Source organism: Zingiber officinale, chromosome 1A (genome assembly GCF_018446385.1).
Source record: "Zingiber officinale cultivar Zhangliang chromosome 1A, Zo_v1.1, whole genome shotgun sequence".
NCBI classification, from domain to species: domain Eukaryota; kingdom Viridiplantae; phylum Streptophyta; class Magnoliopsida; order Zingiberales; family Zingiberaceae; genus Zingiber; species Zingiber officinale.
The window spans coordinates 141370867-141397826 of NC_055987.1; the positions used below are offsets into that span (position 1 = coordinate 141370867).

Genomic DNA, 26960 nt, shown 5'->3' on the forward strand with positions numbered 1-26960 from the left:
TTTAACTAAGTATTTGAAAAATGTGAAAGTTTAATCCCACCTGATTTTCAAACCTGATTTGAAAAGTTAACTATTTCAAAATTTAGCTTTTATCAAATTAGCCTTAAAAATTAATTTTTGAAAAAAAAAAAATTTGGTTTGAAAAATCAAAGTTGAAAAAACTTACCTTTTTGAAAATTAGATGTTACTTAAACATAAAAAGTAAATTTGAAAAACCTATTTTTGAAAATTTCCACACGCTTGAGAGTTAAACTTGATTAACTTTAAATATACTTTTCAAAACTCAATTTGTCTCCCCCAAGTCAACTTGACTATTTTTTGACTTGGTGTTAAAAATTACACTTTTATCTTTCAAATTTTGAACCAAACTTAGATATCTTTCAAAATTTGATTACCTGTTACAGTAACTCTTCACTATGATTATTTACCTTTGTTCATTTTTTTTGATGAATGCCAAAGGGGGAGGAGGGTTAGGTGGTTAAGTTAGCTAAACCAATTTGAAAACACAAACTAACTTTAAAACCACACAAATGCATGTTGTTTCTTGCATATGCTTTAACTAACTTAACCAGGTTGTCATCCCATCAAAAAGGGGGAGATTGTTGGTGCGGCTAGCACTAACGATTTAACCTAGGTTTTGATGAATGACAAATAGGTTAAGTTAGTCTTGTTGTTGTCTGACACTTTGATCGAGTGTGAAGGAGAAGTCCAGCTAGGTCGACGGGCTGACCGGATAGCTGGCGAGAAGTCCAAGCGGGTCGACGGGCTGACCGGACGCTTGGCGAGAAGTCCAGCTAGGTCGACGGGCTGACCGGATAGCTGGCGAGAAGTCCAAGCGGGTCGACGGGCTGACCGGACGCTTGGCGAGAAGTCCAGACGGGTCGACGGGCTGACCGGACGTCTGGCAGGTAAGTGAGGTAAGTCACTGGAGGGGAGTGACTGTGAGGACGCGTTCCCGGGAAGGGGACATTAGGCGTCGATCCGGCTTAGATCCATTTCGGATGTCTAAGTCGAGATCGTGACTAGATTCCGATCTCGGAAAGACGGAATCTAAGTCATACTCTCTTTATCCATCTGTTGAACTTTAACTGTGCTAACAATTTGTTTTACAGGATGTATATTTGCCTCGGACTAACTTTGTTTTGCAGGAAAAAGGAGTCTTTCTGGAACAAGGTGGTCCGGGCGCCCGGAAGGCGAATTTTATCCAGCCAAGTCGTCGCCACGTGGAGCATCTTGGTTTGAGCAGTTACGTCACACTCCAGGCGCCCGGAAGGGATCCAGGCGCCCGGAACAGCATATAAAAGAAGCCCCAGGCAGGAGCTTCAGGAATCAATTTTCTACTGAGAACTCTTCTACTGCTGGTTTTGCTGCTCGACGTTCAAGTGCGACGTCAACAACGCTCCGACAAAAGTGCTCCTCCGGTGTTTATTTAATTTTTCTTTGTCGGTATTGCTTTATTATTACTAGCATTTCCTGTACTTATTCTGTAATAATATTTCGACTTGTTAGTGATTGCCCAACGAAAGTGGTCAAGGACCACGGGCCTTCGAGTAGGAATCGTCACAGGCTCTGAACGAAGTAAAAACATCTGTGTCTACTTTATTTTTCCGCTGCGTTTATACTCGTCTTTTTCGAATCGATATTCACCCCCCCCCTCTCTATCGAATCTAACGGTCCTACATTAACTCGTCCGTACGAGCTCCGAAAAATTCTTGAAAAATTTCCAAAAATTCTGAAAAATTCTCTTATTAATATTCATCTATTTTCGGTATTTTACATTCTCCCCCACTAATAAAAATTTGGTCCCCAAATTTTGTTATCTACCATCAGCAAATACTAACAACAGGTAAAGCGTATAAATGCTGAACGATAAATAAATCACATACCTCAAGTGAAAAGATGGGGGTATTGAGCTCGGATAGTATCCTTGAGCTCCCAAGTAGCCTCCTCATCCGAAGGATGCTGGCATCCGACTTTAACCAGCTGGATAGTCTTGTTCCGCAACTGACGCTCCTTCCGGTCCAAAATCCGTACCGGAACCTCCTCATAAGTTATGTCAGGCTGAACTGGAACTGAGACATCTGTTAGCACATGCGTCGGGTCAGGTACGTATCTCCTCAGCATAGATACGTGGAATACATCGTGCACGCCTGCCAGGGACGGTGTTAATGCCAGCCGGTAAGCTACTGCTCCAATCCTCTCCAGGATCTGGAAAGGGCCAATGTATCGCGGATCTAGCTTTCCTCTGAGGCCAAATCTCTTCACCCCTTTCGTGGGTGAAACTCGTAGAAATACATGGTCACCTGTAGAGAACTCCAAAGGTCTGCGTCTCCGATCAGCATAACTCTTCTGGCGGTCCTGCGCCTCTGACATCCTCCGTCTGATAGTACGGACCAACTCTGCCTCCTGCTGAGCTCTATGAGGTCCCAACAGCTGGGCCTCTCCAACATCATCCCAGAGGGTGGGTGTCCGACAAGGCCTACCATACAACACCTCAAACGGTGCCACCTGGATAGCCGAATGAAAGCTGTTGTTGTAGGCGAACTCTACCAATGGAAAGTGGTCCTCCCAACTGCCTCCGAAATCCATAACACACGACCTCAGCAGGTCCTCTAAAGTCTAAATGGTCCGCTCTGACTGTCCATCTGTCTATGGATGGAAAGCCATACTAAATCGGAGCTACGTGCCCAAGGCCTGCTGCAGACTCTGCCAGAAACGAGACGTGAACCGGGGGTCTCTATCCAAAATGATAGTCAAAGGAACACCATGCAATCTGATGATCTCCCGGCAATATAGATCTGTCAATCGATCCAGGGGATCAGTCCTCCGGATCGCTAAGAAGTGTGCGGATTTGGTTAATCGATCAACGATTACCCAAATCGCGTCATGGCCTCGTCGTGTCCTCGGCAATCCCACCACAAAGTCTATAGTAATATGTTCCCATTTCCACTCAGGAATAGGAATCCGCTGAAGTAATCCGGCAGGTCTCTGGTGCTCAGCCTTCACCTGCTGACAGACAAGACATCTAGCTACAAATTCCGCGATATCTTTCTTCATACCATTCCACTAGTAGGAACATCTCAAATCTCGATACATGCGGGTCCCGCCTGGGTGGATCGTAAATCGAGAGCGATAAGCCTCCTGAAGTAACTCCTGTAAGACCAGATGAGACTGAGGTACATATAATCTGCCTCGGAAGTATATAATACCCTCCTCGTCTCGTGTGAACTCGGTCTGCTGCCCAGAAGCTATTTGACTGCTAATGAACTGCAAATGTTGATCACCAGCCTGGGCCTCTCGGATCCTCGTCCTGATCGACGACTGAGCAATCATGGTAACAAGAATACCCTGCTCTGTATGTCCCTGCTCCTCAAGGTCTAACTCAGAGAAACCCTGAACCAAGTCTGTAACTGAAACTCTGTGACAAGCCAAAGTCCCTCTGGACTTCCTGCTGAGTGCATCTGCAACCACTTTAGCTTTTCCCGGATGGTAGCTAATGGTACAATCGTAGTCCTTCAGGAACTCCATCCATCTCCTCTGTCAGAGATTAAGCTCCTTCTGAGTGAAAATATATTTGAGACTATTATGATCAGTGAGAATCTCAAATGTAATACCGTATAAATGATGCTGTCAAAACTTCAGAGCAAAGATGATGGCAGCTAACTCCAGATCATGAACTGGGTAGTTCTTCTCATACTCCTTCAACTGTCGAGAAGCATAAGAGACTACTCTGCCGTGTTGCATCAGAACAGTGCCCAAACCCTGAAGAGATGCGTCAATGTAGAGTACAAATCCATCCTCTCCAGAAGGTAAAACCAAAACTAGAGCCGACACTAATCTCCGCTTCAGCTCCTGAAAGCTGGTCTCACAATCCTCGGACCACGTGAACTTCACGCCTTTCCTGGTAAGACGTGTCAGCGACATAGCAATACGCGAGAAACCCTCGACAAAACGTCGATAATATCCGACCAGTCCCAGAAAACTGCGGATCTCCTGTACTGACTTTGGCTGCTCCCAGCTGGTGACAGCCTCGATCTTCTGAGGGTCTACCGAAATACCTCTGCTCGAGACCACATGTCCCAGAAACCCGACTGAAGATAGCCAGAATGCACACTTGCTGAACTTCGCGTACAACTGATGTCGTCGAAGAATCTCCAAGACTATGCGAAGATGCTGTGCATGCTCCTCCTCGGAATGCGAGTAGACCAATATGTCATCAATGAAAATGATAACAAACTGATCCAGATACTCCAGAAAGATGCGGTTCATCAAGTCTATAAACACCGCTGGAGCATTGGTAAGCCCAAATGGTATTACCAAAAACTCATAATGATCGTATCTGGTATGGAAAGCTGTCTTCTGAATATCTGAGTCTCTGACTCTCAGCTGATGATATCCGAATCGCAGATCAATCTTAGAATACACTGATGTACCTCTGAGATGATCAAACAAATCCTCGATCTTGGGTAATGGATATTTATTTCTGTCGGCTACTGCATTCAGCTGTCTATAGTTAATACATAACCTCATAGTGCCATCCTTTTTCTTGACAAATAATACCGGAGAACACCATGGAGAAACACTAGGGCGAATAAATCCCCTATCCAAAAGCTCTTGGAGTTGAACCTTCAGCTCGTTCAACTCTTTTGGTGCCATACGATAAGGAGCTTTCGATGCCGGTGCGGTCCCCGGAATCAGCTCGATAACGAACTCGACTTGCCTTCTGGGAGGCAAACCTGGTAGCTCCTCAGGGAATATATTTGGGTACTCTCGGACTACTGGCACATCGGAGAGCTGCGAACTATGGTTGTCCTCAGTACTAATCAAAGATAACAGAAAACTCTGACAGCCATGTGACAGCAGCTTCTGAGCCTGAATTACTGAAATGATCGATATGCCATCATCTCTGATGCCAGTGAAATCCCACGAGGGTTGGTTCGGAGGCCGGAAAGTGACCACCCTCGTCTGGCAATCATCTGTGGCATGATATGCTGACAAACAGTCCATGCCAAGTATAATATCAAAATCGACCATTTCCAATACCAAAAGATCCACCGTAAGTATTAGGTTGCCAAAATCTAACGGGCAACCTCTGACCTCTTGGGTGACGTCCAATGCATCATCGGACGATAGAGAGACAGTCAATCGCTGGGGTCTGCTAGTGGGTAATCTACCAATCTCCCGCATAAAAGTACGAGATATAAAAGAATGCAAGCTACCAGTATCTATCAATATATCTGCAGATAAGGCATAAATAGAAATCATACCGCGGAAAACGGATCCGTCGGCTCGCTGCGCATCCTCTCTGGTCATCGCATGAATACGCCCAGTCTCTTGTGGAGCAAGAGGTGGTAACGCTACCTGCGACGACTGCGTCTGAGCAGGAGCCCGCCACTGAAGTGGTACTGGATACTGCGCCAGAAAAGTTTGAGAGGGTGGCGACTGATACTGTACTGATGGCTGAGACTGCGTCTGATACTGATCATGTGGCTGGGACTGCAGCTGATACTGCCCCTGAGGCAGATAATGAGATCCCGGAACGGAGCTCTGGGGTACTATGGGAGTACTCCTGTCTGAACATGCCAAATGCAGCTGCTGCAGGGGGAGCACTCCGCTGTTGGCCATGCGAAGGTTGGGCTCTTCGCCCTCCTCGATAAGTTTCAGACTGATTGGACTGTCCTCCATGACCAGACCCTCCAGAAGTCATATGCTGAGTCTTCTGTGGACAATCGCGACTCTGATGCCTAGGCAGTTTGCAATGAAAGCAAACTAACTGTCCCAGAGAGCAAGCTGAGGTGATGTGATCTCTGGACCCACATCTGAAACAACGAATGTCGCTGGCGGGTTGTTTCCGGTTCTGTTGTGGAGACCGAAAATGTCCTGAAGAAGACTGCCCTGATTTCTGAGGCCGACGTGATACCCCAGATGTACCCTGATCTGACCGACTGCGCCTACTCTGCTGTGGTGTAGCCGGTGGCTGCTGGATCTGTCCAGACGTCTGACCCGGCTGTTTCCTTTTCCTGTCCGGAAACGCTCTCTGCTGAGCTGACTCAATCAATAGGGTTCTGTCTAAAGTCTCCAGATATGATGTGATACCAAGACCGGCAAGTCTTACTTGCAAATGTCCATCCAGCCCCTGAATGAACTGCTGCATACGCGAACTGTCCTCAACAACAAGCTCTGGACAAAATCTGGCTAATCTGTCAAACTCTGCATTATACTCAGTCACTGTCCGATTGTTCTGTCGCAGACTCAGGAAATCCTGCCGGCGAGCCATCTGATAAGCTCGTGGGAAGAAACGGCTCTCAAAAGCCTCTCTGAATCTGACCCCAGTGATGTTCTGCTCGCCGATGATGGAACGCTGAGTAATCCACCAAGTGTCGGCCGCGTCCCGTAAGTGAAAAGCAGCCAGCTCTGCTTTCTCCCACTCGGAGAAAGCCATATAGAAGAAGGTCCGCTCCATAGTCTCAATCCAAGACAGGGCCACACTCGGATCACGGTCTCCTCGGAATCGACTCTTCATCGACTTTGCCAACGCTGGAATCCTGGCTCGCGCCGCGACAATGTCAGTGAGGTGTGTCGGCACGGCTGTCGAAACTGGCGGAACCACTGGAGCTGGTGCTACAGGTGGTACCGCTGAATAAATCGGAGGAGGTACTCCCGGTGCTGCTGGGTAAACTGGAGTATATGCCGTCGGTGGCACTGTAGGGTGAACATAGGTGGCCGCGACTGGAGGTACAGTACGTAATGGTACCGGATGTGGAGCAGCCGGCATCCCTGATGCAGGTGTTGCTGGGTACACCGTATGTACTGGGGGCATAGGTGCCGCTGGTGTCGTGTACACGGTAGGTCCAGGTGGCGGTGGTGCCGAGTACGCCATAGGCTGGGCTGGAGCCGGTGTCGGGTATGCAAATGGTACCCCCGGTGGTACCGAAAATATGGTAGGGGTGGATCCAGTCGGTGCAGCTGAGGTAGGTACCTCTAAGGGAGCCATCGGGGTCTGAGAGCCCAACGCGCCCGCAGTATGCTGAGTCTGTCCCTGATTGACAGACTCAGCCTCAGTAGGCATCTCTGGCATATCTAGAGATCCCAAGGTCCTCGTACGTGGCCGTCCAGCACCACGTCTCGCAGCAATACGTATAGATCTCCTCATATCTGTTAAATTATGTCACAGATATTACTATAAGTATAAACAATTTCCAAAATAACATCATACCTAATTGCTGTCTGAAGCTGTTCCATCGCTGTCCAGTCCCCAAATTGACCTCGGAATTCCGTACGAGAAAATCACCGGAAATCCATATAAATTCGAAACGGAAGTCCAAAACATATACGTAATGGAAAACCCGTGCAACCAAAATAACTACCCAGTTTGACTCGCAAACTTGGGTTAGCACAAAATATCCAGAATACTAAAAGCAAGTATCACACCCTGCCCTGATACCAATAAATTGGTATCAGATAAATCTCGAAAATCCAACACACAGAAATCAAACAAGTATCACCAAACTTTGGCGCTCTGATACCATATAAATTGGTATCAGGTTATCCCAAATATCCAAAATACGAAAACAAAGATCGTAAAACTTAAGCTGTGATACCACTAAATTGTCACGCCCTGGAGGAGTCCCTGTCCGAAGAAATTTCGGCAGCATCTCCCCTGTACGGCGGACAATCTGAAACTTTCTACAAACACTATATACCTCAGCCACATGCGGTTGGAATAATAACAATAATAATAAGAAAACAACAACACAGACAACCACGTAGTTTATATAAATTTCAGCCTCTGGCTGACACAACCACGCAGTTTAATAATAATCAAACTGAACAGTAGTACGATGACTCGAAAACAACCCTACTCAACTACACCCAAAAATGTTCAAAACATATTCCTACTCCACTACACTCGTAAAGCTCAAATCCGATGATAAAACCAACTTACCTCTTCTGCCATCTAGACAGGCATGTAGTAAAAGCAAATCCAAAACCAAATCCATCAACATCACAAAATCCATACAATGTCCATATCATCAAATAGAACAAGTTTAGCATAATCTAAATAAGAAAACTAAAAGACCAACAATATCCTCGTGGTTTGCAGGGGACTAGCGACTGGAACTCTCTCCTAACAGCATCAACCTGAAATAGCAACGGAGGAGGGTGTGAGTCCAACACTCAGCAGGTACAACTAATATGCAAAATAAGGAATATAACAACTAGCACTAATCATGCGTACAGTCTCCTGATATAAGAAAGATAAAATGCAACTGAGCAATGCCGGAGAAAAGCTGTACTAACCCGGACCAAGGTATAAGGGTAACAGGGTCGTCAGACCGAGGATGTCATAATCCTGTATGCATGTCAATCATACGCATCCATATAAATGCAGCAAGTAAATGCAGCAAACACAAGCAATAAATGCATCATGCATATGATGCCAATCACATGGTCACCCCTGACGCCAGTCAGCCATCTCACACACAATGGTGAGTCCGAGTGGGTAGGACTGTGACAACCGTGCACTCTGACATCACTGCCCCTGATGAGTGGACGGAATGCTGTCGGAGTACACACATACTCCTACCCCAAATCATAAATGGGGGAATGCAATGCTCTCACCTTCCGGTACACGATGACGGGGAAGAATCTCTGCCGGCTACCACGCTGCATCACACTACCCATGAGCGGACCAACGGAGCCAAACAAAGTCCAACTGCCGGGAGCGGCGTCGGCGCTATGCAGAGGTGCGGCGGGTCATGAGCACAGGGAGGAGAGGAAGTCGGGAGTCGTCCTAACCTAGAGCGGAGGAAGTCACGGCGGTGTAGGCTGTGGCTAGGGCACAAAAACCAGAAGGGAACTCAGACTGCCGGCAGTCGAAGGAATTCAGCTTGGGCAAAGTGGCGGCGGCTGTGGCCCAAATCTAGGGCAGAGGGCGTCGGGAAGAAAGGAGTCTGCTAGGGCACTCGAAATGGAGGAAGAGGAGGTCTCGGTGTCGGCAGAGGAGAAGAAGGTCGGCGCTGCTCGGCGTCGGAACGGCGGTGGCGCGCGTGAGGAGATAGGAGAGGGCGTCGGCGGCGTCGGCACCTAGGGCTTGGCGCTGCTCGGTGTCGGGAGAAGGAGAGAATGTGGCGTCGCAGGAAGGGAAGGAGAAGAGATAGAAAGAGGAGGAAACTGTCGTGGCCGGCGGTTAGGGCAAAGAGGAGAAGGCGTCGGGCGCGCGGGGGAGGAGTCGGGCACGCGGGGGAAGAATAAGAGAAAAATAAAAAGTAAAAGAAAAGAAAAAGGAAAAGGAAATAAAACTTTTCCTCAATGGGGTAGCCTAAACAGACTTTTCCGAGCCTCGTTTTCATCCCCGTTAACACGTCCGTACGAGCTCCAAAAATTCCTGAAAAATTTACAAAAATTCTGAAAAATTCTCTTATTAATATTCGTCTATTTTTGATATTTTACAAGCCATGTTTCAGCATCGTCGCGTATGCGGGTTCAGCATGGTCCTGGCGCCCGCAACTGATCTAGGCGCCCAGACCATAAAAACTATCAAAACTCGACGTGGCGTGCCCCATTATGACGAGGATAAAAATTTATCCCTCTGCAGGTGCCTAGAACACTTCCAAGCTCCCTGATCAGGGCAATAAATAAAGTCCTGGTCCCAGAAGGTCAGAACAACACTTGTAACTGATTCCTCGTTAGTTTTGTTCTGTAATTGAGTGCTTCAACTACTGTAAGAGACTTCTTTTTGAAAGAGATTGTTTAGTGAGTTTCAACTTTTGTGCCTCTTTTCTTTAATTAATCAATTTCTTTTTATGCAAGTGTTTGTTTGATTAAAGTTGTAAAGTTCGAGAAGGGATTTTATTTATTTTTATTGTGCAATCTATTCACCCCCGTCTAGCCGGTCACCAAAGGACCAACACATGGTATCAGAGCCCAACAGTTTTAGGTGGACTAACCGTCGAATGAAGCACAAGAGATGGTTGGACCGAGCATCAACCCACTGAAGGTCGAGAGGGAATTTGTGAGATGAAAGAAAAAGATGGAGGTATTCTTTAAGACATACTACTCATGGATTCATGCACTACCATATGATTGCTTTGCTTTTAATCTCCACCACTATATACATAAGAGTGCACAATAAACTAATGAAGGCATTATTTGAAATGTAAGGGAAACATGAATCAAAGCAAATGATAGTTAAGAAAAATAATAAGAAAGATTAAGTAAGGTAATGGTGGAAGACATGGATATATTGGAATGTTACATAGATGAGTACAAGTAAACAATGCCCAAAAATATTTCTCATCCAAACTTCCAAGCTAGCTCTAAAAACTCAATAAAAATGTGAACAATCTCTACTATAGCTTTTACAATAAAAATCGACTCATGATATGTAATAGAATCCAAATGTTGTTTCAATAAAGATTGTCACTCACAAAAATTCTACCACAAACAAATTCAAAATAGCACATGTTAAAGTTTTTCCATAAATCCAATAAATATGTAGACAACCTCTACTATAGCTTTCAATAAAAATTCACTCATGATATACAATAAAATCTATATATTGCTACAATAAAGATTGTCTCTCCCAAAAATTCTATCACAAAAAAATACAAAATGGCACATGTCAAAGTATATATTTTTTTTTTTTTCCTTCTTTTGTTTCTTACTTTTTTGAATTTTTTTATTTGTTTTGTTTTTCATTTCTGATTTGTTTTTTTTTCTTTTTCCCTTTTTTCACTTTTTTTTCAACATGTTGTGCATCACTATATAACATCATCAATAGCTTAAAAAAAGATAAATAGCATGGTTTACCTATGGTAATCAAGCATGGTCCACCGATGCTTCCCCTAAATTTTAGTAAGCTATTTCTCTCCTCCCACACTTAAATTTTTGTCTATCTCGGACAAAATACTCATCGTAAACATTCAAAAATATCCACATCCATAAGAAGAGTAAAGTGGAAATGAATAGAGGAGAGAAAAAAAATGAAATGTTCATAAATAGCGGGCGTATTCAAGAAAAGTGTAATAAAAAAGGAATGAATAAAAGGAAGTGAGATAGCCTTCATAAAAATCATGCAAACTTATGATAATATGGTCTTGAAAGAATTAAACAAGTTCTAGAGTAGCATTAACCACAAGTGCATCACACATCAATAGGAATAATAGGCTCAAAAATATCCTCGTTACGTATATCAAAAATGATCATCTCAATCTATCAACACAGAATCCATTATCAAGTTGTAATCATATGCAATCCAAGAATCCAATTATGACAATAAATCATCAAATCTGACAATCAAATTTAACTAGCTTTCACAATTTCTAAGATGATAAAAAGAACGCATTGGGGATTTATTGTGAAAACCCAACTAGGTAAAATAAGAAACAAATGCCATGCAAAAACAAATAAAGTAGACAAAGCAAAGAAATATATACAAGCAAACAGAAAAGAGAAGTGAGATAGAACCAACTCCCCTAAATTTCTGGTGGTCGGATTCGATTCAGTTTCAACAGTCAATCTGGAAGTGGTAAGAAATGGTTCATTTGAAATATCCACTCCAGATGCTTGATTATTGCATAGAGTGTTAGGGCTTTCATCAAGTGATAGAATGCATCCTTATGTGAATTACTACAAATGAAATGTCTGAAGAAATTCTGTGTACTAAAAAGAAGATGCAATTCTTACACGCATACTATGTAAGATAGATTAGAAATAATAACAAAATCAACAGAGCACGAATCAAAAGATGTGTCACATTCAATACAATCAAAATGAATTACCTCCATGGAATTTCCTAAAGATTCAGAAGACATATCAACCTTACCATCCTGAAAGGTATCTGGAGTTTCTAAAACAGCGAATGCGACATTATTTTGGTCAGGTGAAGACATATAAAATCAAACTGAGTGTGAATAATTAATCCACAATACATTGTCACACTACGCTATGGATTAACTATCAACACAATTTAACTAAGGAATGAAATGACAAAGCATTAAATGAAACCTAATCTAGTAAATGAAAGACAATGCAAGTAATGAAAGCTAAGTCTAACCTAACTATAATTGCAGAAAATAAAAAGCAACATGAAATAAAGTAACCATTTAACGAACCCTAAATCATTAAAGAAATCTAATCTAACCTAACCTAATTGCATTCAATTAAAACTAGAACTTAATGCAATTCTTGCACGCATACTATGTAAGATAGATTAGAAATAATAACAAAATCAACAGAGCATGAATCAAAAGATGTGTCACATTCAATACAATCAAAATGAATTACCTCCATGGAATTTCCTAAAGATTCAGAAGACATATCAACCTTGCCATCCTGAAAGGTATCTGGAGTTTCTAAAACAGCGAATGCGACATTATTTTGGTCAGGTGAAGAATCTGGCTCTGGATCAAGTACAATCAACGGGAGTGATTATTGAGTCTCCCTACACTTCTATCGTCAATATGTACAATAAAAGGCTCAATATTTTGACCATTTGGAATAGGGCTTCTAACTCGGATCCGCCCCGGTCGCCGGGTTCGCGGGTTCAATGGGAGGCAGGATGGGTCCAAAGGGAGGTGGGACGGGTCCCGAGTTTGGCCAAACCCATCTCAACCTAGACATGTTGTCCCTAGTTAGACATATATTGGGAACAAATTGATACAAAATATATACAAATATAAATTGTCATAGAATTAAAAGAGTGTTTGATTGTACCTTATAATCTTTTATATTGATTTTAGTATAGAGCTTGCTCAAATCCACTGTACTTGCAGTTGCGTCTATTTAATTTCTTCAATAAATTAAAAAACACAAGTATAATACATGTTTTTATTGATATAGTTTTGCCTTGAAGCTAGCTAGACATGGAACACTATCATGGTTGATTTTCACGTGAAAAGTATAGGCGGTTGGATTTTTTTTCTCTCCAATTAATTTTCAATCGGTGTAGTAGGTTTAATTAAGAGCGAGGATAAGAATTTTAGACTTACATCTGCTATGTTCATATGTATGAAAGAATACAATGGCATCGTCTTCACTCATTTACACCTAGATGTGTCCCTATAGGTTGGTCCAGTTAGTATATGCATAAGTATTTGTTCAACTAGATTTTGAAATTATCATCAACGGATATAAAATACCTCTTCTTCATTATATTAGATACCTGACATATTAAAGGCCTACTGTGTATGCCTCCTCATTTACACATAGATTTTCGATCAAAGAGACCAAATTAATGCCGCCACCGGCACGGTTAGATCGATCCTCAGTTGCGATGATACGTGAGCATTTTTTTTTTGGAGGAAAAAATTAATTGCAATTTTATCGTGATGAATGATTTGTGAAGGTCGTCCAACTTTAACTTAAGACTAATCAGACTAATCGAGTGTGTAAATTAAATATCTAAACATCTGGATTATATACATATAAAACCATGAACGCAAGGCAACACGTCTCTAGCTTGTGCATTATCTTAATGTTCCACATGCAGAAATTAAAGGACGCCGTCCCCTGTTAATTATCGTAATGTTCCACATGCAGAAAGGACGTCGTTCACTGATTTTAAATAGGTGGCCAGGCCTCTTCGCTCAATTCACAGCACCAGCAGTTTCCAATTGAGTAATCAAAGTCAGTTCTCTAGCTAGCTAGTAATCAGTTGAGCATGGAGAGAAATGGCGGTGCTGCTGCAACGGCCACGCCCTCATGGGAGGAGCTCCTCGGATCCAACAATTGGTCCGGCCTCCTGTCCCCGCTCGACGAAGCCCTCCGCGATCACCTCCTCCGGTGTGGCAGCTTCTGCCAGATCGCCGGAGACTCCTTCATTTCCGATAGTCAGTCCCATAACGTCGGCAAGTGCCGCTACTCTCCTGCCAGCATCCTCCGCCAAGTTTTCTTCAAGGAAACCGCGGATTACGTAGTCGACGTACTGTCCAACGTCGACGGCTACCTCTACACCACCATAGTCCTAGAGACCAACTGGATGGGCTACGTCGCCGTCTCCAGCGACGACCTCTACGAAAGAACTGGCCGCCGTGAGATCTACGTCGCGTGGCGCGGCACGAGCCGGCCGCTGGAATGGTTGGCGGACTTGGATATTGTTCTCGTGCCATTCGGCGACGGTGGCGATGTCAAGATCATGAAAGGCTGGAGAGACATCTACACCACGGAAAATACAATCGAACAGATTCCCAGCGCACAGGAGAAGTTAAAAGCTGTGATAAAAGAGTACGTGGATTTGTACAAAGATCAGAATCCGTCCATCATCTGCGTCGGCCACAGCCTCGGCGGCTCCCTCGCAATAGTCAGCGCTTTTGATATAGCGAACAGCGGACTGTCCGAGATCAACGGCAATGATCATATTCGGGTATGCGCTGTGGCGTTCGATGCCCCCAGAGTCGGGAACCAGGCGTTCAATGACGCCTTGGAGAAACTACCGAAGACAAAAGTTTTAAGAATCAACAATATTAAGGACATTGTCGCCTATTGGCCGCCGTGTGATGGCTACGTCGACACCGGTAAAATTTTGCCCATTAATTCTGAGGAGTCGACGTTCTTGAAGAGTAAGGGAGACTACGAAGGAGATCAACTGCTTGCGAAAATAGCTCAGTGGCACGCGCTGCAAGTGATTCTACACACCGTGACCGGATGGAGCACAGAATTCCACGACTCCGAGCTTGTGAAGGCGAGACTGCCGCTGGTGAACAGGTCAGCGGGGCATTTGAAGGCTGAGCATAAAGTGATCGAGGCTTGGTGGGTAGAGAAAAACAAAGGGATGGCGTACGATAAGGAAAAGGACATATGGTACGAGAGACCGGTGCCGTGGAACGAATAGTCGAGCCAATAACTGGTGGCCGCCCGGCCGATCGGTGGTTCATCGGCGGCTAGTTCATAATTAAGTGTTTATGTTCTCTTGTGCTATCTATCTAGCTATCTGGCTTGGTTATGGTGATCTGGAATAAAGCATCTGCGCGGATGCATGCTTATACGTATGTAGATCTGCATGTGTGTATTGTTCTGTATTGTATTGTATTTATCCACCTATCCTCTTTAGTGCATGACAGTAATACATCAACATATATATATATATATATCACAATGGTAATACAGTGTCGTACGTAATTTGGATCAAATCGGTGAGTTCAACTAAGAGGAAAGTTTATAGAATTTTTTATATAAAAAATATTTTTATACTAGTTAGATTTGAATAAATTTTATATTGAAATCAAGGACTAAGGGCTGAGATCAAATTCACTCTACTATACTTTCATTTGCGTCTATTTAATTCTTTCTTCAATAAAAAACACAAACACATGCATGTTTTTATTGATGATGTAGTTTTGCCTTGTAGGTAGATGAAACACTATCATTGTTAATTTTCACGTGAAATTTATAAATAGTTGATTTTGTTCTCTCTTTGATAAAGAGATAGTCAGACTCATGTCTATTGTTTTGACTTATTCACACGATTATACATATTATTCCTGCCGATTATTACAACTGGTGTAGATTTTTGGGTGAAGATAAGAATTTAGTGTTAGGAGCTAAGTTAAATGGTTTTATTCGCTTTTTAGATGATAATTTATAGTAGAAATTTAAGGTGAAGATTCTATAATACAGATACCTTCGATTTATTTAGTTTTTGATCCACACCATGACACAATTTCACTATGAACATACTTCTTCTCGAAAACTTTTTGGAGATGGAGAATCCTCATGTAATCTTGAACGCGAGAAATACAACAAAAATATAAGCAAAAATGAAAGTAAATACTTTATAATGAGATATTACTTGGTTTGCTATCTTGTCGTAGAAATAGCTCTTGATCGGTGGGAAATGAAGCAGCACTTTTTTCTCAACGTCTCAAGAATTACTACGAAAAACCTAGACGAGCTCCTCTTTTATATGAACACTGTTCGAATTATTTTTCGCCTCTTAATCGATTAGGTTTTCCCTTAATAGATTGCCACGTCAGTCGACCGTTCATCAACCTACAGAATAATTTTTTTAAAACCCTAATCGATTGGTGAGTCATACCAATTGATTCGATATATAGCTTCTAATCAATTGTTCCAATTGATTCAGAAGTTTTCTGTTTATTAGAGAAAGCAGCCTAATCGATTTCCAATATCACTGTTCTTTTGAAACAAAGGCCCCAATCAATTAGCCCAATTGATTGGGAAAGGCTGAATCAATTGTCTCAATCAATTCACTAAGTCTATGTTTTCTCACGACAAAGGTCTTAATCGATTAACCCAATCGTTCATGAAAGACTGAATCAATTGCCTCAATTATTCCGACCCTCACTGTGTTTTCATAAAATACTCTCAATCGATTAGACACTCTACCTAATAGAGTTTAGGGTTCCTTTACCTAATCCCGAAGTCAGTCGTGACTCATTGGGGACTTTGTGTTAGCTAGTATCCAATCAATCTTAACTTGCTAGGGCTTTTTCATTACCTAACCCTATTAGGATTTTTGATCATCAAGTATGGTCCTTCTTAACCGATTTAGATTTTCTTTTTGTCTAACCTCCAATCAGTACTAGTACTTCTAATTATGTTAACATAGAACATGAACCAATTAGTACCCACGTGAGCGACCAATTTAAACACCACTCATATATCAAGGCGCCTCAAGCATGATTTGATGCTCCTCGACCAATTCTTTTAAGCTCTCTCCTAATTATGTTAATAAAATTTTATAGTATTAAGAGGGTGTTTGGCTAAACTTATTAAAAATAGCTTATAAGCTCGTACAACTTATAAGTTGTTAGATCTTATTTTAAAAATAAGTTGTTAAAGTGTTTGGGTGAACTTATTACAATCAACTTAAAGGTATTGATGTGTTTGGTATTATAAGATCTTTTTATTAATAAAATTACCAAAAAGTGTATAATACTATTAATAGAGGATTTTGAGATTTTTATTAATAGAGGGTTTTGGGTGAATTTTTACACCGAGGGAGAGAAAATTGGAAAGAGGCATTGGCCGAAAAGATGACACAGCGTTGGAAGAAAAGTCGGCGGAGATAAAAAGATATTAGACTTATAAAAATCTATGGAGGATAAGATGAGGATTTATGAAATTATATAAGGATATTTTAGAGAAAAAAATTATTAAAGAAAGATCTTTTTTTAAAAAGTAGGGTCTTCCATATTTTTTTAAAAACAGCTTATAAGCTCCAAAACAATTTATTTTGACAGCTTATAAGTTGTTTGAAAAAAATTTTACCAAACAAATTTAAAGAGCTTATAATTAAGCTCCAAAACAACTTATAAGCTATTTTAGATAGTTCAGCCAAACACCCTCTAATTATAAAAATAATTTTTACATTAATTTTGTTTTATTCATAGAATATGCCAGATAAGATGTACGGGATATCAAGATTCGCTCATTCTAACGACCCAATATTATTGGCCCATGACAAACAAATAGATTACAACAGCATGAATAAATCACTGGGTAAATCGCCCGGAGGGTCCTGGATCCGCCACTACCTGTATGTATATCAGCTATATGGGTCTGCGCTACGCAATGGGATCAAAACTGCTCCTACCTCTCTAAAGAGATGACAGCAGATATATATATCAATATGATAATTCAAACGTATAATGGTGCCGTAATTGATCAAATCGTTATACGTCTAGGATTAAGCAATTATTCTCTCCTTTAGATTTTCTTCCGATCTGCTTAACTCCGGCGACATCCATCATATCCAGCCCCTCGTCCGTGACGACCGTGAGTTCAGCTTCTCCTCCAGCTGGCGCCGCTCGTAAGCGAAGTTAGTCAACGAGACGGCGATGATGATGACCTGCTCGGCCTCGACGACAAAGAGTGTGCCTCCACGGCATTCCTGCCCCGCGACCTGCCGCTCCCCGTCGGTCAGGAAGATGGAGAGGATAGTTCGGCGGCCCGGGCAGCGTAGATTGAGACAGGGGCGACGTACCCCGTTAGAGGCACTCCCATGCAGCACTGTCCACGGCGAAGGGGCATTTCGGAAAATCAGGAAATTTTAGATGGTAAAACGAAAATATTCCGATAATATATCCTTCTGTCAGGTGTCACCTCGTCTACGCCGCCTGGCCACTCTCTCTTTCCCAAATCGGTAAATCCGACGGACGCCACCGGCACCAGTCCGGCAACTTCCCAAAAGTCAGCAGCGTGTCCATCACCGCCACTGTTGTTACGCGCCGATCACAATCTCTCCCCAACTGGATTCGCTTCTTGGCTATCTCGTCAGTCTCCTCTTGCCCTATTTCGCTCCCTAGCTTTGTTATGCTTGATCTTTGTGCTCTGTGTTTGTGAAAATTGCGCTTCGTTTGCTGATTTTAATTGATAGGCGATGGTGGGGAAATAGGGATGAATCGGCTCTTGGATCTGTTCTTATTTCTTGTCTGGCTCGTTGTATATGCTTTTGATATATGATCGTAATTTTGTGACTTTGATTTGGAGATGGACCTTCATTCTAACCGATTCTGTCTTTGTTTGGATATGAAACTGCATGATAAACGATAGTCCGTTCATTCCTTTTTTTTTTCTAGGTGTTTTGTTCACTTTGACAGATTGATTGCTTTGCTTTGTAAAATAGATGATCTTCTCGACTTATTGTTATGATTGCCAAACATGGATTCTTGTCCACGACTCTTCACCTTCTGATTAGGTTGGCCAATATCCGTCAGAACTTCCATTATATCCGTAATCAATTGGACCCCTTTACATGTGAATACTAATCAAGACAAAAACTTATCTATAAATATTTATTCCTTCACGATGCGGATCATATCCATACATATGTAACTACTATAGATATCATCCAATCATAGTAGTTATGCATGTATGGATTTGATTCGCTGTAGATGAAGGTTCCATATAGGACACTGTTGAAGGGGGGCTCCATTGAATTTTCGTTTGCAGCCTATGCTTTTGTCTGATTGCCTACCTCGCCAGATAGTTACCACCAATATTGATACCTAGCTTAAGTTCATCAAGCACTCTGAGGTCAATTAAACTGCCTTCAATTATTTCTAGTTGCTTTTGAAGAAATGAACATACAAACCTCTCACTAGGAAATTTGTGTCTTGTACTCGGGACAAGATCTAGAGCTTGCACTCAAGCTCTGGACAGATACTGCACATGATCTCTAGCTGTGCTATGATGAAGCACTCTTTTCAACCACAAAAATAAATAAACAAAATAAACAAGAACTATAGAAATTGCTATGTAACCAAGTCATCTCTTAGAGATGGTTGTTCATGTTATATAGGCTCAACGGCACAATAGGGATCAAAGATGAACTCAATGAGGAAGAAATTAATTTTAAAAAAAAAGTAAACGGCACAATAGAATGCTTGGAGATGATAAGCGACATCTCAACTGCTGATTATTTCTTGATGAGAATTAAAAGGCTGTCTCAAGTTGTGAATCTGATAAGGTCCAGGAGTAGTTGTTTCATATAAGCAGCATCACATTAGATATTTTATTATGCTGGTTAAGTTTGTTGAGTTTCATATTTCCTGACCTCTTATCATACTCCAGATAATGAGATAAGTGCTCAACGAATGATGAAGTGAACACATTTAATGCTACTTGCATAGATTTATTCATATGACTAAGAAAATTACTGATCTTCTCTTCATCGTGTTATTGTTGATGATTTGTTTGCACATATATCTGCCCAATTTTCATGTCTGCAAGTCTTATTCTTTTCACTTGCCTGCAATTCTTCTCTGTTTTACACGTGCTTATGCGTTTCATTTGTTTTTGTTCTATTGTTTTATTCTCATAAGTGCTTTCTTTTGACAGCATACTAGCCCAGAAAAGCATGGATGATTCTGTAGATTTAACAGGTGATGGTGGTGTTCTGAAAACTATCATTACAAAACCCAGACATGATGCACTTGCACCATCAGATAGCATTCCTGTGGTAGATGGTAAGATTATAACTCTGCTCTTCTATAGTAATGTGGATTTTATTTTATTTTTTTTCATTTCAAAGAAGTAATGCTAAAAACCTCTGGTAAAATGGTACATAAATTATCTTGTTTCTGTGAATTATACTTTAAGCAATTTAGTGAGAAATTGTTACCTCTGGTTTTTTGAGATGTGAAATGTTTTGATGAAGTTTAATATTGAAAAATAAAATGAGAGCTTTTTTGCTGAAAGTAACTCGTGCTAGTGGAGTTTACTTTGGCCATGTTTACTTGGATGAGAAAGGAAATAAGGAGAGAATTGAATTAAGTTTTTTATAAATGAGCATGCTTGTGGCCAGTTAAAGATAACATCCTGAGGATTAGATAATGTGAGAGGGCGCTTGCTGTGCTGATCCAATTGCCCCATGCTAGTAATCCAGATCCTAGGAGGGCAGGGGACTTCCCTCCTGAATGATACTTATTTTGAGAGTCAACAATCGGCTCATCTACTCCTACAATCAAGGAAAAGGAAAAGAAAAGAAAAGAAAAAGGTAGTGGAAATGTTTTGTCTGGAAAGGAATTGTTCAAGGAAATGGAAGATGTTGAGAAAAATTACTAAATAATTGGCAATTGCTGTAGATCAGCAACACTATCAGCGGCAATTGACATGCAGCAATTCATTCCTGCCATATCGATTTTGACTGAATAACTCGAGTTTAGCCCTTCATTTGCTCTGTGTTGTTTCTCTTCCACATTTCCGCAAGTAAAATGTTTCATTACTGCAATATATATAAATCTTTACTGAACTTAGCTTGCTTGAGAACTGGTTGTCTGTCAGAAATTTGTGTCATATATTCTGTGATGCTAAATTTAGAGAATTGACTGAGAAGGTACAAAATTTTTTAAAAAATTGTCTCATGTAAAATGTTAATGTCTCCCTTGGCCTTTTGGTTATTGATTGAATTGGAATGGTGCTCGTCGGTCTATGACAGTTCATTATGAAGGCACACTTGCTGAAACTGGTGAAGTTTTTGATACCACACACGAGGACAATTCTGTTTTCTCATTCGAGATTGGAAGTGGCACTGTGATAAAGGCTTGGGATATAGCTTTAAGAACTATGAAGGTTAATTAAGGAAACATCTTGCTCTTCAGCTTAAAATCCTTGTAGTCGCTAAACTATCTAACGAAATATGATCTTTCTTCAAGGTTGGAGAAATATGCAAAATTACTTGCAAACCAGACTACGCCTATGGAATCACTGGTTCTCCACCTGAAATACCTCCCAAGTAAATGAACCAAAATCTTTAATTTTTTTTGTTGTTGTTCTGACTAGGATATATGTTAAATCTACGAAATGTTATTATGGATGCAGTGCAACACTTGTTTTTGAGGTGGAGTTGGTAGCATGTCGGCCCCGGAAAGGTGCAAGTCTTGGTAGCGTGTCGGATGAAAAGGCTCGACTGGAGTGAGTTTTGGATTTTGAACTGATGAGCTGAATTACCTGTTATCTTGTCGTGAGCTCAAATCATCCTCGTCTTTGAACACGATGAATGTTTTTTCTGATTCAGGGAACTAAAGAAGCAGAGAGAAAGCATTGCGGCAAGCAAAGAGGAGGAGAAGAAGAAGAGAGAAGAGGCAAAAGCTGCAGCAGCAGCTCGAGTACAAGCTAAACTGGAATCAAAGAAGAACCAGGGGAAGGGCAAAGGGAAAGCAAAATAGTTTTGCATTTTCATTTTTCATTTCCTTAGGCATCAGTTGCAAACTAAAACTCAGAACCTCTTGAAGCCCAGGGAAGTAGAAATTCCTGGTCAGTAGGAAGCATAAAACGCTCACTTGCACGTTGACGCACTTATCATTTTAATTAATAATATTTATGAATTAGTTTGAGTCAATCTTAATTGCGGCATGCATGCATGAAGGGGTTTATATTTTTTTTTCAAAGGAAAATAAACTCATCATTTGAGCTAACCTAGGAAATTACAAATTTAACCTGGTTTACTGACTTATTGTGATTAAATTATCAATTTCTTCAGTTTTAATCAATGCATGATTCAGCTAACATTCATTTGAAAGGTGAAAGTTAACTTTAATAATCTATCTTAGATTCTTAGTCAAGATTATCTAATCACTAGCCTATCGAAAAAGTAGTGACAATACATATAAAGGAGTAAGGTTAGTATGTTCATCCATAAACTCTCGTGGAACTCCATAAATGTTCATCCATAATAGCATAGAACTTCTGAAGATAACATCTAACTTCATACACAGCACTTGAGAACCAAGTATATGATGACAAAGGTATGGAAAACAATGCAAGTGGCAATCATAAGAAATGAGGGTACAATACCTTACAGTTTTTTTTTTTTTTTTTGGTTCTCTTTTAGCCTATAGCAAGAGCACTATCAGAGATCAGTAAAGATCAAACCAAGAAGTGTGGAAAAAAAATCATATCTCCTTGCTATTGCCAATCAGAGTTCGAATTCTTCCTCACGAAGAGCTAATTCTGCAGCTTCTTCCTCTTCATCGTCGATCGCAAAGTACTGATTTCTCTCTACTGGCCGGAACATGTAGAACATGAATAAATAGAAAATAAGGCCCACGGTCTCCTCGGCGGCCACGCTCACCCACCGGTATTTGTAGGACGCGATCGTCTTCAAAGCAAAGACAACGATCCTGGTGAAGTAAAGGTATCCAATCACGACAATGTAGAATTGCCGGAATAAAGTGAGCTTCGTGAGGTTCCTCGCGGCCTTCCCGTCAGTCTTGGACGTCTCTCGCAGAGATCTTATGGACCAGATGATGGGGAACAGAACGGCACAGCAGCAGATGATATCGATGAGAAGGAAAACCTGGTTCCAGGTGACCCAGTCTTTGATGAACGGCCCAGTCTCGCCGATCACAACCGACGCGATGTTAGCAACGATCTGGAGCGGGATCACGATCATGATAACCTTCTTCTCGCGCTCCTGCAGGAAGGGCTTGAGGAAGGACCAGCCGGTGCCTATGAGGACGATGACCGTGAACAAGAGGACGCCTTTGAGGACCTGGAAGATGTAGAAAGGGACGTCCCACCCATGAGGGGTGCCGGTCTTCCGGATGTAGTGCTGGTCCTCGGCGGCGAATACGAGGTAGAGAGCCTTGGAGAGAAGAAGCCCGGCCATCAAGTGGTGGATCTGATGGGAGGAGAGCCGATTCTGGAACAGAGTGAGGTAGATCCATACGGCCAGGAAGGCAGCGTAGGCGACTGCGAAGAAAGTGTAGATCGATGGCACCGGGGACTGGCCGACCGACAGGTAGTCTCGGGTGTTGTCGCGACGGGTGTTGTACATCTCCGTGTGGATCGCCATCGTGACCGCGGAACCGGGGTTGCAGTTGGCGAAGTAGAGGCTGTATTCGTCGGGACGGGGGGCGTTGAAGGAGTCGCTGTAAGCGCCGCTGGGAGGCGGTGGGGAAAGCTTCAAAAAGTTGAAGAGGAGATAGACGTAAGGGCTCATTAGGATGCAATCGGGGTAGGAGTTGGAGTCAGGATTCTGCTGCGTGTCGTAGGCGGCCTGGATGAGGCTCTCGTCGGAGATGAGGAAGAATCCGAAGTTGGACTGGTCGGCGGCGAGGGAGGAGGAGGGGGAGGCGACAGAGACGCCCGATATATTGATGTTGACGGTGCCCTTTAGACTGAATCCGAACTTCTCAAACAGGATAATCGACCGGGAGTCATCTGAGATCTCTAGGGTCTTGATCTCCGCCATGGAAGGAAAAATAAGAGCGAGGAGGAGGGAGATGAGGAGAGGAATGCGACAGGGAGCTCCATCCATGGCGACAGAAAGTCGAACTACCGGCGAGTCTGTGGCGACTGGAGGCGGCGATGTGGGCAACAGTAACAGCAGCTCAATCAGCGGAAACGGTGGGTGGAGGAGAGAGGAATATTATAGACCGGTGGGCGGAAGAAACCGCGTTGTTTGAGCAATGTGATTGGCGGAGATGCGGTCGGACAGGTTAAACGCAAGAGACGCAGGAATATCATATTTGCCGTCGGTTCCGATTTGACTTGGAGCAGATCTGGATGCCGGAATGGAAGGTGCGTTGTGAGGGTGACTTAGCGTATCACTTACCTCTCTGTTTGGACAGGTGAACGAAGGTTCATTACAAGTAATTCGGATTCTGTCTCCATCTCCCTTTATCGATCGGATATAATATTCTTAAAATACGTATGATGTCTCGTGATATATAAGATATTTTTAATATATAATTTGATTCGTACAATCGATAAAGAGATATAAGTAGGGGTGACAATTCGGTTCGGGTTCGGATTGACAGGTTCGGGTTGGCAGGTTGACGGGTTGGCAAATGACAACCTGAACCCGACCTGATTATTATTTCGGGTCAAAATATTCAACCTGAACCTGATCTGTTTATTTGCACTTGACCCGAACCCGACCCGTTTGACCCGTTTAACCCGTTTAACTCGTTCGACCCGTTTGACCCGTTTAACCTGTTTGACTCGTTTGACCCGAATATGACCTGAATTCATTAAATAAAATTTGTATATTTAATTAAAAATTAAAAATAACATGTATCTACACAAATTGAAAATTCATATCATAAATGATAAGCTACAGCAACATTGCAATCAATAGCATAACATATATCTATGTTTAGGGTTTTTAACTTTTTTAAATTTATAATTTTAGTTTAAATTTATAATTATTTATAAACGGGTTCGCGGGTTGTAATCGGGTCATTTCAGGTTGACCCGAACCCGACCTGTTTATTAATTGGGTCAAATGGGTCGACCCGATTTCGACCCGAACCCGAAACTACCCAACCCTAACCTGATTTTTTCGTGTTTGGTTCGGGTCGTGTTTTCGTGTTAGGTCAAAAATTGCCACCCCTAGATATAAGAACAATGGTATTTCAAGATTGGGATCCGAATTTTATTATAAGGGATAGAGGAAGAAAAATAAAAGATTTATGACATTTCTTTTATAATTTTTAATATGTAATATTAATATCATATAAAAGAAAAAATTTTTACTATTCTCCTTAATTAAAAAATCTTCATACAATTTTTTTATAAATTCTACATTATAAATGATGTATCTTTATTTATTAATATTTTAATTAATTTTGATTTTTAATTTAATTTATTTATAATTTTTAATTAATAAATTAATTAACTTATGGTTTTTAATTTAATTTAATTTATAATTTTTTTATTTAATATTTAATTAACTTATGAATTTTAATTTAATTATAGTGATTTGTATTTTTTTTAACTTATCAAATATATTTATTTTTTAAAAAATATAACTTTATCATTAAATAAAATATTTTAATTGTTTAAAAAGTTAAACATGTAATATTAATTTTTTCAATGATTAATGGTACTATCTCCAAGAGAAAAAAAATTTCAAACTTGCTCTTACTCTGGCTCTTGCTCTTGAATTAAAAACTCCAAAGCTCATCTTCATACTCATTAAAGCTTTTTTTTAAGTTTTTTTAATTTTACAAATCTTTTAAAAAACTTGTATTAGAGATACTCTTATATTCTCCTTGTTTAGGATAGAGGGAAGATTCAATAACATAATATATGTTACCATATTTAGGAGACAAGTAAGGATAATGAAGGTTAAATATATAAAGTTATAAAATTACCTTCACTTTCATTAAAGACTTACGCGTTCAAGAACCTCTTACGCATTCAAGCAATTGTAGCTCATTTGTTAAAGTCGATGTCGAAGTCGGCGTCGACGTCGGCAGAGTGCGAGCATCGAGAGGTGCGAGTCGAGCGATGCGATTGTTTTTCATCGCGACGCAAAGAATACCTAAAATAATGATTTTTAGAATTAATATAATAAAATAAGGATAAAATTAGAATATAAATTTTTTTTAGTTCTCCTTACCCTTCCTTCACCCTAAATCGAGGTGTAAAAAATTCTTTCATTTCATGAGTAAAGAAGGTTAAAGCTTACCTTTCCTTACTTTTCCTTTCCTTAGCTCACTTCCTTCCAAATAGGGTTTCAAGTTTTCCTTCTCCTTCTTTACCCTTCCCTCCCCTTCCCGCACCTCCTCCCAAAATTACGAGTAGAGAAAGGAATTCACCTTACAAATATTTCCCTAGGGAGAGGGAAAATAAAGTAAATTCGAGGAAGAGGAAAATAAAGAGCGACATCGTCGCAACCCATGACCTCGCGTCCTTGCTCTGCCACTTTTTCTCTTCTGCATTCTTCTCTTCTACTTAAGGTAAAGAAAAAAAATATGATGAGTAAGCAAAGCATTATGACTGCTAGAGAGGAGGCGGCTGGCTTCCGCAAGAAGTCCAAGCCTGCAATTGGCGCTGAGACTGAATTTGGCAAAGATATTACAGGAAAGTTGGTTCATTTCAAAGGACCATGATCCTATCCGAAAATCATTGAAATGGCAAGCTGGGGATGTGGCTACTGTGTTGATGGATGTAGACCTCGCTCCACTCTGCAATCATAAGAAACGTCAATGTTAGGGTCGAAATGTGCTAGACCGGGGGGGTGAATAGCTCGTTGCGCATGATTGCTTGCTTCGTTGTTTTTTATAGGCAACGAAATAAGACTACGAAGCACTCTACAATGCTAACACGAGGATTTACTTGGTATCCATCTCAAGAAGAGGTGACTAATCCAAGGATTCAACCCTCACTCACTCATCCACTATGAAAACGCTCATTTACGGTAATTACCGAAGGCGGAGAAGCCTTGTACAAGCTCACACACAAAGATATACAAGAAGAACAAAATACAAGCTGATACAATATCAAATCTTACAAGATTTACATGGCAGAAACCCTAGCTTGTTTTTCTTCTTGCTTGAATACACCTCTTGACTTGCTTGGAAGTGCAACAACACTCCTCTCTAAGCCTCCAAGATTTGGTGTGTGTCGGTGAGCTCAGTGGAAAATGGATCGTAAAGAACGGAGAAGAAGTACTTGAAGTTGTATAGAAGAAATCGCTCGCAACAGCTTTAAACCTACGCAACGGTAGGATCTCAATCGATTAAATGACTCTCAATCGATTACGG

At 41.4% G+C, this 26960-nt stretch overlaps 3 protein-coding genes across 3 annotated transcripts; 2 read left to right on the forward strand and 1 right to left on the reverse strand.

The window, feature by feature from the left end:
* The first annotated feature begins 13663 nt into the window (after positions 1-13663).
* Positions 13664-14833, forward strand: LOC122004250 (phospholipase A1-II 5-like). Its single transcript, XM_042559173.1, has one exon. The coding sequence runs from the start codon at positions 13664-13666 to the stop codon at positions 14831-14833; it is 1170 nt and encodes a 389-aa protein (XP_042415107.1).
* A 3225-nt stretch (positions 14834-18058) lies between these two features.
* LOC122036250 (peptidyl-prolyl cis-trans isomerase FKBP20-1-like) lies at positions 18059-21805 on the forward strand. The gene is made up of 6 exons (XM_042595522.1): positions 18059-18236; positions 19804-19931; positions 20903-21036; positions 21120-21199; positions 21286-21378; positions 21482-21805. The coding sequence occupies exons 2-6, from the start codon at positions 19823-19825 to the stop codon at positions 21630-21632; spliced, it is 567 nt and encodes a 188-aa protein (XP_042451456.1). The 5' UTR covers positions 18059-18236; positions 19804-19822; the 3' UTR covers positions 21633-21805.
* Positions 21806-22114: 309 nt separating this feature from the next.
* On the reverse strand, positions 22115-23843 carry LOC122036259 (protein CANDIDATE G-PROTEIN COUPLED RECEPTOR 7-like). The gene has a single exon (XM_042595535.1). The coding sequence runs from the start codon at positions 23723-23725 to the stop codon at positions 22382-22384; it is 1344 nt and encodes a 447-aa protein (XP_042451469.1). The 5' UTR covers positions 23726-23843; the 3' UTR covers positions 22115-22381.
* Positions 23844-26960: the final 3117 nt, after the last annotated feature.